General features: G+C 42.4%; 1 protein-coding gene across 1 annotated transcript in view; it reads right to left on the reverse strand.

Annotated features, from left to right (window-relative positions):
* The window catches only part of KIF4A (kinesin family member 4A), a 79,979-nt gene that overhangs the window by 27,242 nt on the left and 33,733 nt on the right, over positions 1 to 19,004 (reverse strand). The window contains exons 11-19 of the mRNA XM_027836821.1: positions 17,707 to 17,765; positions 17,521 to 17,626; positions 13,841 to 13,897; positions 12,671 to 12,856; positions 6,301 to 6,404; positions 5,048 to 5,192; positions 2,679 to 2,789; positions 1,418 to 1,501; positions 760 to 873 (exon numbers count right to left, since the gene is read on the reverse strand). Of these exons, the coding sequence (XP_027692622.1) occupies positions 760 to 873; positions 1,418 to 1,501; positions 2,679 to 2,789; positions 5,048 to 5,192; positions 6,301 to 6,404; positions 12,671 to 12,856; positions 13,841 to 13,897; positions 17,521 to 17,626; positions 17,707 to 17,765 (966 nt within the window). The remainder of the gene's footprint in view (positions 1 to 759; positions 874 to 1,417; positions 1,502 to 2,678; positions 2,790 to 5,047; positions 5,193 to 6,300; positions 6,405 to 12,670; positions 12,857 to 13,840; positions 13,898 to 17,520; positions 17,627 to 17,706; positions 17,766 to 19,004) is intronic.

Raw genomic sequence — 19,004 nt, forward strand, 5'->3', positions numbered from 1 at the left:
CCTGCCACCTCTTTCAGGAAGCCTGTCTTGATCCTGTCAGGAGTCAATGCTCTCTCCTCCACGGAGTAACTTTGTATAACTTTACATATATTTATCTAAGTAAACTTAGTATCTTGAGCCCCTCCCCGCCCCCCCCGAAGGGAAGCTCCTGGAGGTGTAGGACTGTTTATCTTCACATATGCCTACTCTGTGGCAGGCACTGGGCTAAGTGCCTTTTACAAACATTATCCCACTGATTCTCACAACAATCCTTGGATGCAGATGCTGTTATTATTCCCATTTTATAGTCAAAGAAACCGAGGACAAACACAGGTAAAGTGATGTGCCCAGGGTCACATAGCTAGTAAGTGTCTGAGACCAGATTTGAATTCAGGTCTTCCTGACTCCAGGCCCAGTGCCCTATCCACTGCAGTGCCACCTAGCTGCCTCATATATACTTATGGCCCCAGTGCCTATCACATAGTAGATATTTAAAAATGTTTGCTGAATTCATTTAGTTACCAGGTCAAAGTCCTTCATGTCTTCAGGGAGCATAGTTTCCCAGGGGGAAACAAATCATTATTTTGAAATCTCTATTTAAGTATTCAATCAATAAACACTTATTAAGCACCTACTATGTTCCAGGCATTGTGCTAAACGCCAGGGACACAAAAATAAGCAAAAGCCAGTCTCTGTGCCCCAAAAGCTTCCAATCTAACGTGCTCCTTAAAGCCCAAGCAGTCATTTCTCCCTCTGTCCTCAAGTTCATTTGGTCAGTACCTTCACCCGAACTGCAGTTCCTTCCATCCCTCGGCTCTGGCTCTCTTTCCGCTTATCTGCAGCCTCCCGTTGTTTCTGGAGAGCATCCCTGAGGCGCTTGTTGGCAGCTGCTGCCTAAACGGTACACATTTCTGTTGGCTTGAGGAGGAGTGAGGAGCAAGTATTCCCATCCCAGTAAAAGCAAAGACAAATCTATGGGCTCTGAGTCACATGGGAACTAGTTTTGACTTCACAGCTCCACAGGTATATCACTACTGTTCTGAACCTAGAAGAGGGACAAATGTCGAGGAACAGCCTCAGACCTCATAGCAACACATATGTGTTCTTGCTGAAAGTTTCCAGCATAGTTTTAGAAAAATCTCAGTGACGCTTTCTTCAGTGCTTAGAAACCATCGCACTAGCTCCTTACATTACCACTATATTCCCGTCCTCCCCCTTCCATCAGGGTTTTAGACCCACGCTTTAGGTGATGTGGACCAGAGGGCCTTCTGATCAAAGCTGGCCAACCTGCTAACTTGACTGGTTGGTCGGCAATGGTTCTCTAATTACCCCCTCAGTACGGGAGAGGACGTGGGCTCACCTCAAGAATGGACACGGACGCCTCAGCAGTAAGAGCAGACTGGAGAAAGCGACATAGAACAAGATGCAGAGTTCTTACCTCCTCAGTTTTCCGTCTGAGGACATTGGATTGTTTCCGGAAGTCTTTTTCGAGCTTTAGGAGTTCATACTGCCTCTTACGATCCTAAGAAGAGAGAAGTTTGAGTCCGAACATGCTCTCTCATGGTGCTCGCTGAAAACCAGCTTATAACACAAGATCAAAAGGAACCATTCTCCAGCTCCCTCTCTCTCTCACTGGCACTGGGAACTGGCAGCACCCAAAACCTGGGGTCCCGTATCTATTTTTGACTGACTGCATGCTGCCAGAGGGTAGAAACCTCCAGCATGAGACAACTGTTCTCCTACTCTCCAGAGAGTCCCAATGCTTGGCAGATAGGAAAGGAGACGTGCTACTCAGGCAGCCAAGCCATGGGACACCAAGCTGGAGAGGAGCTCCACTTTGCCAGGGAGGCAGATTATTTAAGACAGATATTGACAGCTGTAGTTATAGGGAGATACGTAGGTATATAGAGACAGATATCTATCTACCTGTCTATCTCTATCTGCCTCTCTTTCTTTCTCTCTCCCTCTGATCAGAGAGGCATCAAACAGTACAAATGAAAACACTGTGGAATGTCAGATGAAGACTCAACCACTCCTCTGGCCCCAGCCAGGAACGGCCCCTCTTCTTCTTCTGAATCCTTCCTTAACTCGTCTCTGTCTCACATAGCATTTGCACACTTTGCTTTTTCTTACATTTATTCTTGTATAGTTACCACTGCTACGTCCCACCTCTCCACGAGGATTACAGATTCTTGGAGAGAAGCTACCTTGTCCTAAAATTAGCACTGCACATTCCCAGAGCACTATAAATTCCAAAAGGTGTTTTCATAAACATTATCTCATTTATCTCACAACAATCCTACTATGAAGGCGGCCTAGTGATTATTATCCCCATTTTGTAGATAAGGAAACTACCTCAAAGAGGTGAAGGGACGTGCTCAAGGTCACACAACCAGCTAGTGGCAAAGCTGGGACAAGATCTCATGTACTGACTCCCCAAACCAGAGTTCCACTAGACCAGCTTGCCTTGAATAGAATCTTGCACATAGTAGGTGCACAACAAACATTTGGTGAATGCTTTAATTTGTAGGGACACTACCTGTTTCAGAAGAAACTACGAATAACAGCTGGCAGCTTTGACTTTGACTGACTTTATTGTACTTGTATAGTACTTGTATAGTACTTCATGTACTGACTTTGACTTTTTTTATTGACTTTGACCAAGTCAAAGGCTCTTAAGGAATCATGAGGGAACTCACTCGTTCCTTAAGCTGGATTACTTCCTTGTCCTTTTGTTGTTTCCAATGTCTAAACTTTTCAGCATCTTCTTTCATCTGACGCATCAGCTGTACTCTTTGGCTTTTCATCAACTAGAGGGAAAAAAATGAGGATTACTCGTCTCTGAGCCCACGTGCACATGAACAGACTCAGCACCAACGTCTGAATTTTGCTGTGGCTACAATCTAATTCTGCTCCTGACTGGGATTTCCAAGTAGAGATTAATGAGCCACTTTAGAAATCAACAAATATTTCATCCCCTTTGACTCTGAGATTCCACTATTATATGTGTCAAGGAGGTCAATGATAAACACAAAGTTCCCAAATGCCTCAAAATATTCATAGCAGCAAATTGTAATTGTAGTAACAAAAAAAAAAAAAAAAAAAAAAAAAAAAGTAGTAGCAAAGATCTGGAAATAAAGTACATGCCCATCAACTGGGGAATGGCTACACACGTCGTGGTACATGAATGCAACGGAATATTACTGTGCCATAAGAGAGGATGAATATGCATAACACAGGGAAACACGGCAAGTTGTGTATGGGCTAATACAGAGTGAGGTAAACTAACCCAGGCACACGCACACGGGACTAGCACAATGTAAATGGAAAGAATAATAACAACGAAACGGAACACTGTGAAATTATAACGACCAAATGTGGCACCAACTCCTCCCTCACTTCTTTGCAAAAGTGTAGAACCGTGAGTGCGGCATGAACGGCATATGCTGTTAGTCTTGGCTGATGTTTCGCTTAGTTTTACTGAACTGCTCCACCTCCTTCCCTCCCTCCCTCCCTTCTTTTCTATTCTTCCTTGTAAGTGCTGGTTTGCTGAGCGGGGGAGGGGCGAGGGACACATTAGATAATGAAAGTAAAGTGATATAAAAACAAAATATACTAATCATTTTTGTTTTAAATCCACAAAGGTAGATACAAGTGAAATCTGAATTTCGGATTTTTTTGGGGGCAGTTGGGGTTAAGTGACTTGCCCAGGGTCACACAGCTAGTAAGTGTCAAATGTTAGGTCTCAGGTTGGATTTGAACTCAGGTCCTCCTGACTTCAGGGCCGGTGCTCTATCCACTGCGCCACCTAGCTGCCCCCTGGGTTTCAGATTTTGAAACATGTGAAATGATGTATGTAATAGAAGTGGCAGGAAATTTCCGCTGAGTTTCAATGTTTAAACAATTTAACAGCCCACTCAACTGACAATGATTTCCAAGGGGTTCTATAGAGACAACGTAGTTAGTCACACATGCTGAAACCCTTATAGTACTTGGAAGGTGTGTGTCACCTTCCTAGGTGATATCAAGAATGGGCTTGATGAAGGCAAGGAGTCAGGATGTCACCAATGAATTTGGAGATGTGCTGGAAGGAAAAGCATTAAAGTAAGAACTTTATTAGAGGTTAAAGTAGGGTTATACCATTTAGATTCTGCCAATAGCAGTTACCCTAAGTATTCCCTAATACAGAAATTTACAGTCCTTCCTGCCACCTCTCTAACTAGAGGACACCCACATGGAATAAATCCAGGTGGAAGCAGTGGTTAGAAACTCCAAATGGGGCATAAAAAAAATTAAACATTTTTATTGACATCTTTTGTTTTCATATCACCTAAATTTCCCCTCTGACTTACCCACATGTGCCAAAAACCCATCCAATACAACAAATAATTTCTCAGAGAAAAAAGAAAAAGGAAGAAGAGAAAAACCCTCAGCAGAAGTGAACTATATATATAAAAATCTAGGTGCAGCTAGGTGACAAAGTGGATAGAGCACTGGTCCTGGAATCAGGAGGACCCGAGTTCAAATCTGGTCTCAGACCAGACACTTGACACTTAGTAGCTGTGTGACCCTGGGCAAGTCACTTAACCCTAATTGCCTCACAAAACAAAACAAAAATCTAAAAATATATGCAGTGTTCCACACCCATAGACCTCCCACTTCGGTAGAGGAGTGAGGGGAGGTGTCTTCTCACATCTCTTCTTTGGGACCAGGCTTGTCCTCCTTAAGTTCATACCTTTCACTTTCCATTGTTTTTCTGTCGTTGTCCCCATTTACATTACTGTGGTCATGGTATACATTGTTCTCCTGGCTTTGCTTACTTAACCTTGTTCATGTTAAGTCTTTTGGTGCTTTTTTCATCATTTCTTACAACGCATTAATGTATCACATTTTGTTTTTTCAGTCTCCTATCAACGGGCAGCTAATCTTTTCCAAATTCTTGGTCACCACAAAAAGGTACAACTATAAATATTCTGGTGTTTATGGGGACTTTGTTCTTACAAATGCACCCAATTTGTGGAATCTCAGGGTCAAAGCAAAGGCAGTATTTTCAAGGACTGTTCATTACCCGTATCTCCTGGTTAAGTTTCGAGACCGTGTGCTCTGTGGATTCTTTTAACTTCAGAAGCTTCGATTGCTCATTCAATTTTTTCTTCAGGTCAACAATCTGTCCTTCGAGCTCCTGGAGTCGTTTCCGACGACGCTCACTCAACCTGTATAAAAGTGCAGTAAAACCAAGCGTTCAACCCTGATGCCAAATGCTACAATCCTAGACTGGGCGGCCTGACCTTAGTGCTCAGCAGGAGGCATAGGAGAGATCACATGCCCTCCTCTAGCCCAGTCAGAAGAATTTTCTTGCATAATGGGTGCCTGCTAAAGCCAGAGACAAGGCTAAGTCTTGCATTCATCTGTTTGACTATACAAGAAGGAGACCACAATCAACTCCACTTCACCCTCTACCACCACATCCTAGAGAACAGTTTAACCTTAGATTTGCCAGAAGCAATACATCCATTTTCTAAGTCTGTAGAGGAAATCAGATGTGACAAATACGTGCCATGTCAAGGAAAGGGAAGGTGGGATAATCAGCGAAGCACAGCATTGGGGCAGCTTGGGGTACTCTTTAGTATTGTTTGGAACTGACCAATGGCTGGCTGAGGAAGTCTCCTGTAGCAATGGATTCATTCCAAAGCTCTATTACACATTATTACATGGAAAAAAGACTCCTACAGTTCACAAATCTCAACTAACTCAGAGACTTCCTTGACCATCCCCTATTCTAAAGTGATCTCCCTCTTAAAAACTTCCAATGAAATCATTGTCCATAAAAAAGTTGCCTCTTCTGTTGCCTTTGGTGGTTGTTTAAAATATCTGTGAGGGGAAAGATGTTGAGAAATCAAATCGTGATGGGATGTCAGAACCCTAAACATTTTGGGAAGCACTGCTATAGAAGAAATGGGGATATATGGAAAGATCTCCCCTCTTTTATAGATTTATACAATATACTAATTTTTGGAAAAGTAAGTTTTGGTCCCACCACTGAAGTGCTTCAAATGGAGCCTGGATGCCCTTGTCGGGGCGGTTGTAGAAGGGAGTCATGCTCAGGCCCAGGTTAGACTAGGTGACTACACAGTAAATCACTTCCCGCTCTGAAACCGTGTGAGTAGCTTTTTGTGTGTTTGTGTCTTGTCTTTCAAACTAGGTTGTGACCCCATTGTGCGAATCAACTGAGTCCTCTCTGGATCCTCCCCAGCCACCCCCAAGTGTTTACCAAGGTGCCTTCCCCAGAGTGCTCAGGAGAACTGATGATTTGGTCCTTACTTGGCTTGGTTCACATCCTTCTTTGCTGAATTAAGTAAAAGGATCAAGTCTTCCTTTTCCTTTTGCAGACTGACAACTTCCAACTCTAGGTTCTTCATGTTATCCTAGAAGGGTTATGGGTCAGAGAGAAAGAAACCATTTACCAGGAATGAAAAAATCTTCTATATCTCAAGTCTCAGGGGGCCCCATTTACTGATCTCCTATGAATTATGTCAATATGAAACCACTACTGAGAAAGCTGTTTTTGTGATATAAAAGTCAAGAGAATGGAAAATAATTCTATAATAAGCACTTACAGCTCTGCATATATTTAACAAAAAGATTATAGGTAGTTTGGTGGTTTCCATGATTGGGAAAACCCAATGAACAGATTCCTTCCTGTTTCCTTCACTCTAAGACAGATGAAAGGAAGTTGGCTAACATCAGTTGTCAGTTAAGATTAGATTCAGGGTAGGAGTCAACTTTGTATGGAAAAGAAGAGCCAGAGACAAATTAGTACCGGAAACACTTCTTATAGAGACTACAGCACTATTTCCCAACTAATATGCTTTTATTGAATTTTTAAAAAATCATTCTCGGTGGACTCTCCCCAAGACAGCAGAGTGAGTTACAAGAGCAGAATGGCTCCAAAAAGTATTAAAAAATGACGGAGAATTACAAAGGGAAATTAGAGTAAACATTCATCTCATAATAACAGAATTTACCCAGTGCTTAGCAGAGTGCCTGAGACATAGTAGGTGCTTAACTGATGGATTATTGAGAATTTATATATGTAGCACTTTTTACAAGTGCTTTGTACCTTATTTCACTTAATCCTCATAACAATCTTGGGAGGCAGGTTCTATTATTATTTTACAGACGAGGAAACTGGGGCTGACAGAGGTGAAGTGACTTGCCCACGGTCACATAACTTGTAAGATCTGAAGCAGGAAGTCTAGCACTCCATCCACTACTCCACCTACTTGCCCAAATTAAATACATTTTGCTATGCCAGGTCTGAACAACAAAAATCCCCAAACAAACCTGCTGGCCCTAGGTAAGGGGTACAGCAAGAAAACCCCAGCTCTGAGATGTGCTCAGGGAACACAAGGCAGGGAACCCTAGAGCCTGATGCTGTGCTTGGGCAAGGAGACAGGGACACATACCTGTGCTGCTCTGACCAGAACTGAGGCTTAGACGAGGAAGGCAATAATTGGCAGGTGCTCAGAATCAGAACCTCCCAGAACAGGCCACTGCGTGTATATCAGTGTTGGTACAAGCACAGTGGGCTGGCCAGCAGCTCCAGAGGTACTAGAGAACATGGCTGCTCATTCCCCACACCCCAGATAGTACAGATCAATAAAAGAGGATGCCAGCATTCCTTCTAGAAGCGCACAGAATGGAGCCCAGACACAAAGTTCCAATTCAGGAACTAAGGCTGGAAAGAATGAATAAACATAAGAAATCACTGACAATAGACAAATTCAATGGAGTCAAGGATGCTCAACAATAAGTCAACAAACATTTATTAAGCGCTTAGTATGTGCCAGGCACCATGCTAAGCACTGGGAATACGAGAAAGGAAGAAACACAATCACTGCTCTCAAGAAGCTTATAGCCTAATGGGGGAGAAAACATGAGAATAATTACGTACAAACAAGATATACATGAGATAAATCAGAGGTAATCAACAGAGGGAAGGCATTAGGAGCAAGGTGAGTTGGGAAGGGCTTCTCACAGATGGCAGGATTTTAGCTATGAATTGAAGGAAGCCAGGGAAGTTAGAAGGCAGAGATGAGGAGGGAAAAAATTCTAGGCATGGGGAAATAGCAAGTAAAAATACTCAGAATCAGGAGATGAAGAATCTAGTTCGAAGAACAGCAAGGAGGCCAGACTTAACTGGATCACAGAATACATAGCGGGATGTAAGGTATAAGAAGACTGGAAAAGTGGGAAGAATCCATATGATGGAGGACTTTAGAAACCAAACAAGATTTTATATCTGACCTTGGAAGAAATAGGGAGCCTCTGGAGTTGACTCAATTGGTGTGTGTGTGTCTGTGTGCACGTGTATGAGAGAGAGAGAGAGAGAGAGAAAGAGAGAGAGAGACAGAGAGAAAATCAAACTTGAGCTTTAAGAAGATCAATTTGTAGCTGAGTGGAAAATGTACTGGAGTGGGGAGATACTTGAGGCGGGGAGACTGACTGAACTCATGGAAGAAATGAAGAATTAAAAGATGATGGTACAAATGAAATGAGAGCTCTAAAGATAAGAATGGGAAAGGGGAGGAGAACTCTTGAGGAAAGAATGGAAAGGAGAATAAATATCTTAGAACAAGAGGTAAAACCTGACTCAAGAGTATTTTTGAAAATTAGAATAAACTGGACAGAGATCAACGGCTCTGTGAGACAAGAGGAAATACTAGAACAAAATTAAAAGACTGAAAAAAACCAGAAAACAAAGTATATCCTATTAAAAAAGACTGACCTAGAAAAGAGATCAAGGAGAGATAAAGCAGCAATCATCAGACTACTGAAAAATCTTGCCCTATAAAAAACAAAAGTCTAGATACTATATTTCAGGAAATCATGAATAAAAACTGCCCAGACCTATTAGAACCAGAAGGCAAAGGGAAAATTTAAATAGTCTAGTGGTCACCTTGAAAGAAACCCCAAAATGAAAATTCCACAGAATGTCATAGCTAAAATCTAGGACCTATGGGTCAAAGAAAAAAATACCTACAAACAGCCAGAAAGAAAGAGTTCAAGTACCATGGAACCATAGTTAGGATCACAGGACCTAGCAATTACCACTTAAAAGGAGTGGAAAGCTTGGAATATGATATTCAAAGAGGCAAAAGATACTGGCTTATATCCAAGAATCTCTATGCAAAGATGACTGTAATCTTACAGGACAGAAAACAGGCCTTTAATGAAATAAAGGATTTCTAAGTATTCTCGATGAAGAAAAGAGCTGAATAGCTAATTGGAAATGCAAACAAAGGAGTTAAGAGAGACATAAAAATGAGAATACATTTAAGCAACTGGAAAGGACTATATAATGCTGGTTTATATCATAATGAGGGAGAAGAAACAAGTGTCTCCTCAGAACTTAATGCCTTCAGGGGTCATAGAAGGAGTAAATAATAGAGCCAGGGAACAGTTATGCTATATCTTGATGATTTTAAGAGAAAAAGGAAGAAAGAAGGAGTACATTAGGGAAGAAAGAGCCCAGAAGAGGAAGAAGCTTACTATCTCACATAATAAAGGTTCACAAGACTATAACAAATATGGGAAGGGGATTGGGGTGGGTTACGGACAAATCTCACTTTAATCTGAATTGAAAAAAGACAGGTTGAAAACATAAACACACAGAGAATTTGGTTTGGAAATATATTAAACACAAAAAGGAATTAGGCGAGGAAAAAGAGAAGGAAGGTGTATATTAAGAAAGGAGGGGTAGATTCAGGGAGGGAATAGTCATAAGCAAAAACAAAGAGGATGAGAGTAAAAGGAAAAAAAGAAAGAGTAAGAACCTGTTATCAGTGACTGGGTGAGGGGAAAAGAAGAACAGATGAAGAACAGAAATAGAATGCATCAAATATAGACTGGTAGTACTGAGCACACTCCTCTGATATCTAAGACACATAAAGAACTGATTCAAATTGATAATAAGAGCCATTCCTCAATTGATAAATGGTCAAAAGATATGAGCAGGCAATTCTCTAAGGAAGAAATCCAAGTGATCAAAAGTCATAAAAAAATGCTTCAAATAAATAAATTGAGAAATCCAAATTAAAACAACTCTGAAATTCTACCTCACATCTACAAGATTAGCAAAGATCTTTTTTTTTATTTTTATTTTTTTAGTGAGGCAATTGGGGTTAAGTGACTTGCCCAAGGTCACACAGTTAGTACGTGTCAAGTGTTGGGTCTGAGGCTGGATTTGAACTCAGGTCCTCCTGACTTCAGGGCCGGTGCTCTATCCACTGCGTCACCTAGCTACCCCAGCAAAGATCATAAAAGAAGAAAATGGCAAATGTTGGAGAGAATGTGAGAGGTCAGGCACACTAACGCATTGTTAATGGAGCTGTGAATTGGTCTAGCCATTCTGGAAGGTAATTTGGAACTAGGCCCCAAAAGTCACTAAACTGTGCACACACATTGATTCAGCAATACCACTATGAGGCATATACTCCAAAGAGATCAAAGAAAGTGGAAAAAGACCCACACGAACAGAAGTACTTAGAATGGTATTTTGTTGTAGTAAAGAACTGGAAACAAAGAGGGTGCCCATCAACTGGAGAATGGCTGAACAAATTATGGTACATATGTCAAGAAATGGTATTGGAAGGGGCAGCTAGGTGGCACAGTAGATAGAACTCTGGCTTTGGTGTCAGGAAGACCTGAGTTTAAATCCGGCCTCAGACACATGACACTTACTAGCTGTGTGACCCTGGGCAACTCACTTACCCCCAACTGTCTCACCAAAAAGCAAAGGAAAAAAAAAAAAAGAAATGGTATTGGCTTTAAAAAAAATGACAAAAGGAATGGTTTCAGAGAACCTGGGAAGACTTGTATAAGCTGATATAGAATGAAGTAAGCAAAAACAGGAGACTTTATACAGTAATGACAACATTGTAAAGAAAAACAACTCTGAACTCTCATCAATGTAATGCCCAACCATGACCTCAGAAGACTGATGAAGAAGGAGCTGGCTACCCACCCTACTGATGGAGGTGATGGATGCCAAGTACAGAATGAGATACATTTTGGGATGTGGCACACGTGCAGATTTATTTTGCTTGATTAGACTTACTTGTTTCAAGAATTGTATTTTTCTTTTTGTATGGCGTGTATGGAAAAGGGAGGTGGTTGGTAGGGAGAGGGAAGCTAATGATATAGTCACTGCCCAAAAAGAAACATTTTTTTAAACAGACAGAAGAGAATCAAAGAGCAGAAGGAAAAAGAGAAGCAGGACAGCTTTGAAAATAACATGTCGAATATATTATAGTCCTTAAAAAACAAACAAACAAACCCCAGTTATATGCAAGAGATTTGAATTTTCACATATAATCTTCTTCTATTCTATTTTGAATATGGAAATGTCATGTTTTGGTGTTCATTAAACTAAGACAACATTTTAAAATAATCTTGTTAAGTTACACTGTATAACAAATATGCCATGGCCTATATGTAGAAACCGGACAATAATATATACATGTGTTTATACATACACATGTAGAAATACAGTATTTACTTATACAATTTCCTAATAAAGTTTTCATTACAAAATGGGAAGAATTATTCAAGCATCTGCACCCTGGTCTGCTGGTACTTGATGCTCAGAGTAAGCATGACGCTTTGCAATTCTCATTCACATTTACTACACAAATGTGGAAAGTTAACGGCGACCTGGCTCTCCAAAGTGTCTTTTCCCTTTCCCTTTAACTGCTTGGAACAGAAGGCCACATCGAGGCTCTATCTGTGTTGGACAGGAGGACAGAGAGAACATGCTCTGCATATGAAAGGTAGTTTTGAAAAGTTTCATGTTTCAGGCTTAAGTACCTTCGATTCTAGGGAAAAGACCAGAAATGGGCTGAAGCCCCAATCACTATTGGTCCCCTTCGAAGGAGGGTAGAAATGTGTTGTCTGGCTCTTGTGGCTGAAACACATTTTTATAAATTATATGTATTCAAAACGTGTGGGTGGAAATAAAAAAGTAAATCTGGTAGGTCCATACAGGTGCAAACATACAAGTGTCTGGGTAGGTAGCAGAGGCTGAATGTATATGGCTGACTGAACTAGAACATGGCTAGAAAGAATGGAGGAAGACCATGGAGGAAGAATACATCCTGACAAGTTCACAGGTACGTCAAACTAGAAAGGCTGAAAAGAAAAGAGTTGGGCTAGGGGTGGGGGCCAGTCTTTGTGGAAACCTAATGGCCAGAGCCTTGCCTTGAAAGAAGTACCACAGTGACTTAGAAACAAATACTTTGAAAGCCTTGTGAGCCCAATTACAAGAGAGGGAATTCTTTTTCTGCTTTCTACCATAGCTCAATGGAACAAAAACAGCCTGGCTACAAGATCAGAAGCTTAGTTCCATCATTAGAATATGACTTTCCCTGAAAGCAAGGAAAGATTATCCTTTAGAGGTTATGAAACTGCATTCCTCTGCAGATTGCAGAGGCAGACGCTCTGAAGACTGCAATAAACGCTAGGGCTCCTGTCCTCTAGTATTTTAAAAGTTGAACACTCAAGCTACGTGGGGCCAAGTCCCTGGTCCTCTGAATCAAGATGAGGTGCCCATAATCTTCAGCAGGGAAGTCCATTTAAAGAAAGAGAGATGATAGACATACCCAAATTCTATCTCGAAGCCAGCAGAATTTACCTGGTACTGGAACTGAATGGGCTGCAGGTGACTGTCATTCTGAGTCATCTTCTTGGCCAGGGCTTCTTTCAGAGCTAGGGCTTTATTCAACTCTATCAGCTCCTTGGACATCTGAGCCTGGCGTAGTGCATGCTGGGTGGTGAAACCAGCAGAGGACCTGCTGGTGTTAGGGCTAGTTTCCAGTTGCTGCAAGAGAACAGAAGAATGATTTGCAAAAGAAACAGGCATTTCGGACTCTCTATGTCCTGTTAGCCAGTCAGTTCTCTTGGCCACCCCCTAAGTGTGGCTGTTCTTACGATATGCACTTAATGTCTGTAAGCTTTACCTCGAACCATTCATCTCACTGCAATCACTAGCACCATAATTCTGATGGCATCTCTAACTGACGACGCTAGAACGGGTCTTTTCTCCCAACAATAATTATCTGGGAAACCTGCGTCTTGGCTGCCCCTATTATCTCTGCTGGAAACTATCTCACTCATTTTCTCTCATGTCCTTCACAAAAGAGGCCCTCAGAAAGCCCCACAGAGATGGTATCTTGGGAGGCGGGTGGTAGTAGTGAAGGCCGGCTGTTACTTACTCTTACTAGGCGGTTGTTTCTGCACCCTCTCAGTCCAAAAGTATTATTAAAAAGTATTTCCAGAAGCTTTTACTTTGCTCGCAGGCAGAAAAAGCACCTAAACGACCAGCCTGATATGCCAATTGACTATGGGGTCTAACCTTTGACCCCACCTGGTTTGTTCTCTGTGCTCTCTACCCTAGTCACCTACCTTTCCCTCATTCTGGTCTCTCACCAGAGAAGAGGCTCAGCTCATACAAATTTCTTTTTGGTCCGAAAGAACAACTTTCTCTATGCTTCATCTCCAATCCCTTCTTGCTCTTGGACACGATTTCCTAATTTCTCTCCCCTTCATTTTAGCTCCCTGGACATTTTGTGAAACAACATAAAAGGATGCTGCCTAATAAGGCTTCAGGAAAGTACATGGCACACACACTATCAGTGAGTGGCTCTGCCAGCCTTTATTAGGTACCAGGTACGAGAGACAAAGCTTTCCCAAATGCCAGGGCGCTCTAAGGATGGTGGAGAAAAGAACTGCTGAAGACAGGCTAAGTCCCAGGGAGCTACTCGGTTAAAGCTTGCAATTGTACACAAAATGGCAGGTTACTCACGGCCTCTGGATCGGTAGGAGCATCGGCGGCTGAAGCCATGCACGCCGCCGTCTCATCCTGTGAAACAATGCTTCAGTTTAGAAAAAGGCTTTTTGGTTAAGATGACAGATGTTTTTATAGCAGCCATTTAATGTTTAAAAAAAAAAATCTATATTTAGAAACCCTTTTAATGGATCAAGCGCAATCTTGAAGTCATCCATACCCCAACCCACAAGCCCTTTTTATATTTGCCAACATCTTTTTTTTCTTCCATGATGAAAAACTTTGTGGCTTCTATAAAAATAAGGCCATATGGCAAGTGCTATGTCCTCTTCTGCTAGAGATGATCCTATTGGACTGGAGCATTGTCCCAGGCAATTGGCCTTTTCCTGTTTTACCAAGTGCCCTTTCTTTATATGCTTTACCAGTTGGCTTCAAAGCCAGAAAGGCTTTGGTTCTAGTCTAGCATGGGTCTCCTCCTTGCTGTATGACACTGACCAAGGTACTTAAGTTTTCAGTGCTCTGGGCAATTTTCTAGGACCACAGGTAAGAGAAGGTACCAACATGCATTGGCATGTCAATATGATAATAGCTAACATTTACATGCTACTTATAGTGCCAGGCACTGTGCCAAGTGCTTTACAATTGTCTCGTTTGATCCTCACGACGATCCTGGGAGGTAGGTGTTCTTATGGTCCCCATTTTACAGTTGAGGAAACTGACATAAATGGAGGTGAAGTGACTTGCCCAGGGTCACACAGCTACTAAGTGTCTGAGGCTAGATTTGAACTGAAGTCTCCCTGACTCCAGGCCCAGAGCTCTATCCACTGTGCACTGATTTCACGTTAATTAAATCACGGGTATGGTTCCCTGCCCCCCAATCTCTGTCTTTGATCTATGTTTTATAGTCAGTAAAACACCACACTCTCAGAGAACAAGAACCTGGTCTAGAGAGAGATCAACAAAAACACCACACAGGTCCTTAATTAGAAACTGCTAATGAAGCAAATGTTTCAGCTTCTGTTTGGGACACAGAGAAGGGAAATGGAGACCACTTCTATCTGGATCAATGAGTTTACACTGAGTTTAACTCCTAGGGAACTGCAGCTTACATACCGATGCTCCCTCAAACACCCCGCCCTCTCAATTCTTCGATCTACTCCATTCCCATGAGCTCCTTCTCCACCCCACCTTAGCTATCTGCAGAGATGGGCATACCCTCGACCTTGCCGTCACCTATAGATGTTCACCTCCATGTTCAGGAATGCTGAAATTCCTGTATCTGATCATAACGTTTTGTCATGCAACTTCTCCCTCTGCCTTGTGACTCCAAACCCTCAGGTCTGTCCCAGGCCATCACCTCTGCACCACCCTCTATCACCCTTGGCTTCACTCTCTTTCCTTCCCTATTTGATTCCTGGATGAACCCAGTTCAACTCTCCACTGCCCCCTTCCCCTGCTGCCAACCTCGACTGATCTACGCCCCTCAGTCTTGGGTTACCCCTGCCATATACTCTCTTTGCTTCTACTTTCAAGTGCTGTTGAATGAAGCTGGAGAAAATTAGGAAACCCAGCTAAACTCTCTGGCCATGGGCATGGACTGAATTGAAGCACCCAGCAGAGTGCTCTGCACAGAGCACGCACTTAATAAACACCTGCTGTTGCCCATGCCCTGCAGGATCTTGGCTAGTTTAAATCCTAATGTTAGAGTACTTCTTTCAATAACAATCCTATCTCTTTGCTCATTTAAAGGTTACAACTGGGAGCCTCGTGTAATATAAAATATGACCTACTAAAGTTGACAGTCAAGGTGGCAAACAGAAATGTTAAGCCATCCTTGCTGGGACACACCTGCAAATAAACACTCACTTATTTTTATAGGACTCAGGCACTATCTCCAGAGCATGCAGAATCCTTTCTGTGGCACAGACTCAGGGGTGGGAGTGGGAGAAAGAGACACATATATATGTATATATATATATATATATATATATACATCTTTACAGGTGAGTGTAACAAGGATGTCTAAATTACAGTCTAAGATTGTAAGAGAGGATACCGTCTTCAAGAATTTAAATAGGAGAAAACATATACAAAGTGCTTTGCAAATCTATAGTAATATGAGCTATTGCTATTATTACAGAACCAGGAGAAAGAGATTGGGGTAAGAGACTATACAACCCAGATGGGGGTGTTTGCCCTCCATCCAGAACATCACAACTGCACGATCACTAACATTTATCAGCCAGGGAGTGCCATGGAAAAGGGGCTGCACCTGGAGTTGGGAGGATCCCAGTTTGAAATCTGCCTCCAACACTTACCAGCTACATGACTTTGGTCACAATACAAAAGGAGAGTTAAGAGTCTTGGATAAGGAAGTTTGTTTCATGTAAGTCAGGGGCTCCTAACACCTTTTAGTCCTCATACACCCTACTCAATATGAAAAGGAACAAATTCTAGGGTTTGCCACACACATGTCCCCAGCTGGCTTTTTGAAACATTACTCAATGGAATTCAGTTTGATTAAGAATCACTTTAAGAGCAAACTTTCAAGTAACAGCTAGGATTTCTATAGTGCTTGAAGATTTGCAAAGTACTTTACAAATATTACCTCATTTTATCTTCACAACAACCCTACAAGGTAGGTGCTATGATACCCCATTTTACAGATGAAGAAACTGAGGCTAAGAGAGGGAAAGTGACTTGTCCAGGGTCATACAGACAATAAAGGGATACATTAATTTTTCATAAAGAAAGCTTTCTTTAGTACATAAACATTTGCTTCTAGTGCCTCAGGTTGGGAACTTCTGATCTAAGTGATTTAAAACCCCTGGAAATCCACGGCCTTTTCAGTTTATTGAAATCTTTGACATCTGCCAGCTGAGTATTTCCCATCATTTACTAGAAGCCTTTCCCAACCCCTCTTAATTCTAACACCTTCCTCCTGTTAATTACTTCCTATTTTGCACATCCCTGGGGTAGACAGAGCTCCTCTGAGCCAGCCAGTCGCCAGTCGCCCCTTTCTCTGGGAGAACATCTAGGTTATCAATTGGCTGAGTTGTCAGATTCTCCGGGAGCAAAGCTTATCTCGCTTCACAAATATGTCCTTGTCTTTCTTGCCTCTTACCAAATGACACAGCACTCAGGCCCTGGCTATGAGGCAGAACGATGCTCTTCATGGTTGCTGCGACGGACGAGACTGACATCTTGTCTCACAGAAGCTCCCCAAATCAAACTTGCTCATCAGCCATCTCAACAGCACAGCCTAGCAGAACATCAGCATCTAACCTTTTCTTCAGGAATCCTTTGACAGATCTGAAACTGCAGCTCCATGTACAGGGAAATCTAGCTGGTCATTTTTAAGAGAGGCAGAGATAGGGCTACCCATGGTCATATCTTGCTCTGTCACAATGCTGTCTTTCAGCTAGGCCTCAGCATATTCCACGTCAGATTCTATATGGGAAAAGACCTCTCGTGCCGAGGCGGCAAACAAACCTGGCTGTTCTTCATGTTCCAGACTGCGGCAGAGATCCACATCACCAGTCCAGGGGGTTAAGGGGAAGATGATGACGAAAGAATGTGTCACGGTAATTACAACCTGACGTGGTTTCAGCAAGGGGCCCGGCTTTAGAAATTCTCAAAATGGATACGCACAGGTATACAAGTGGTACGCACAGCAATACCATCTTTACTTGGCTTACCGAGAGCTGAGTTATCACATGCTGCAGATTATGAATTATCTCCAAATTTTCTTTTAACTCTTGATCCTCTAGAGACTCTATCAGTTTCTGCAGATCAAGCTTGCACCTGAAAGTTGAAGTGCAAGCATTAGAGGAGAGGAGGTTAAGGGGGCACTGGTCCCTCACCACACGTGATAAGACACTCACGCGGCATGTTGCTTGAGCTCTTCCAGCTTGGCATTCAGCTTGTCATTTGCTTGTTCTGTCTGTAACAAAAACACAGAAGACTGTCAGAGGCCTCATCCAATTATGCTCGTCTATGGCTAGGAAGAAGAAAACTGGATGCAGAGGGGGCTTCTTCCAGTGCAATCCTGGAGGCCTTCAGAGGCTTTAATTATTTACGGAAATGCACTGGTAAATTCAGCAATGGAAGCTGGCCACCCCACTCTCTCTACGGTCATCACTGGCCACTTCAAAAACCACACCTGATGAGCTAGGTCCCAGACCTGCCTCAGAAGCTCACACTGCCTCTCCACACAGAAGTTTCAGATCGTGTAAGAAGGCTGGGTTTCCTGGCATGCCACTCCCCGTTGTTTAAAGTAACTCAACAGATACCAGGCCTGCAGCGTTGCCTACATAACCTTACATCAGGACTAAATGTTGGCGTCCCTCTGGCAGGGCTAACCTGGCATGAAGAACAAGAGGAGTGATCAGGTGGCTGGTGGGGGAGACGAAGGCAGAGGGGGACCCAGGTTGGTGAAGGAACTGTTTTCAGTTCTATTTCAAGCCCTGCTCTAATATGTGTGTCCAGAGTGCACTAAAGTTCTCTTCTGGATCTCTGGTATACACTTTTGTTCCTGTGCAAACTAGCACCTGCCATAAAGTGTAAGCAGCCCAACCCACCAACAGGTTTACTTGTTCAGGCAGCAGCCTTAACAACTTTCTGAAGGTCACACAGGTGGAGAGCTGGTGCACATCTCCAAAAGTAGCATCACCTCAAAGTATCAAATACAGAACTGTGATTAAAACATTTAGGTAAAAGGGCAAAGTGCCACTTGTCACCCTTGCCCTTATGCCAGCCATATGTATTAAGTTTGGTCCTCTTTAAATAGAGGTTTGGAAGCAGCCTACCCTTCCTTGTTGGAAAACACATTGTAACACAGGTGGATATATGTCATAAAGGTAGACTGAGTGGAAATTTGTTGGTTTCAGGCAAAAATTTGCCTGCCAAAGGCTGAATTTATATATTTGGACTGGCAGGAAGGGATTGGAGACTGAACCAAGTCTGGGCACTGGATTACAGTGGCAAGAGAATAACCAAGTTTCCTCCCTTCCAAAGTGCTCGATAACACAGCTTCCATTTCAAAATGGGATAGAATGGGAAAATGGATATAGAAAGATAGATAAGTTTACTTTAAAGTCAAACACCCTAGAATGAGAACCTGCTCTGGATAGGGATAAATCTATACTTCGTAATACAGGTTTTGCACCAAAGGGGTTCCCCT

The sequence above is a fragment of the Vombatus ursinus genome, unplaced genomic scaffold (assembly GCF_900497805.2).
Source record: "Vombatus ursinus unplaced genomic scaffold, bare-nosed wombat genome assembly UNPS02014819.1, whole genome shotgun sequence".
Classification (NCBI taxonomy): Eukaryota; Metazoa; Chordata; class Mammalia; order Diprotodontia; family Vombatidae; genus Vombatus; species Vombatus ursinus.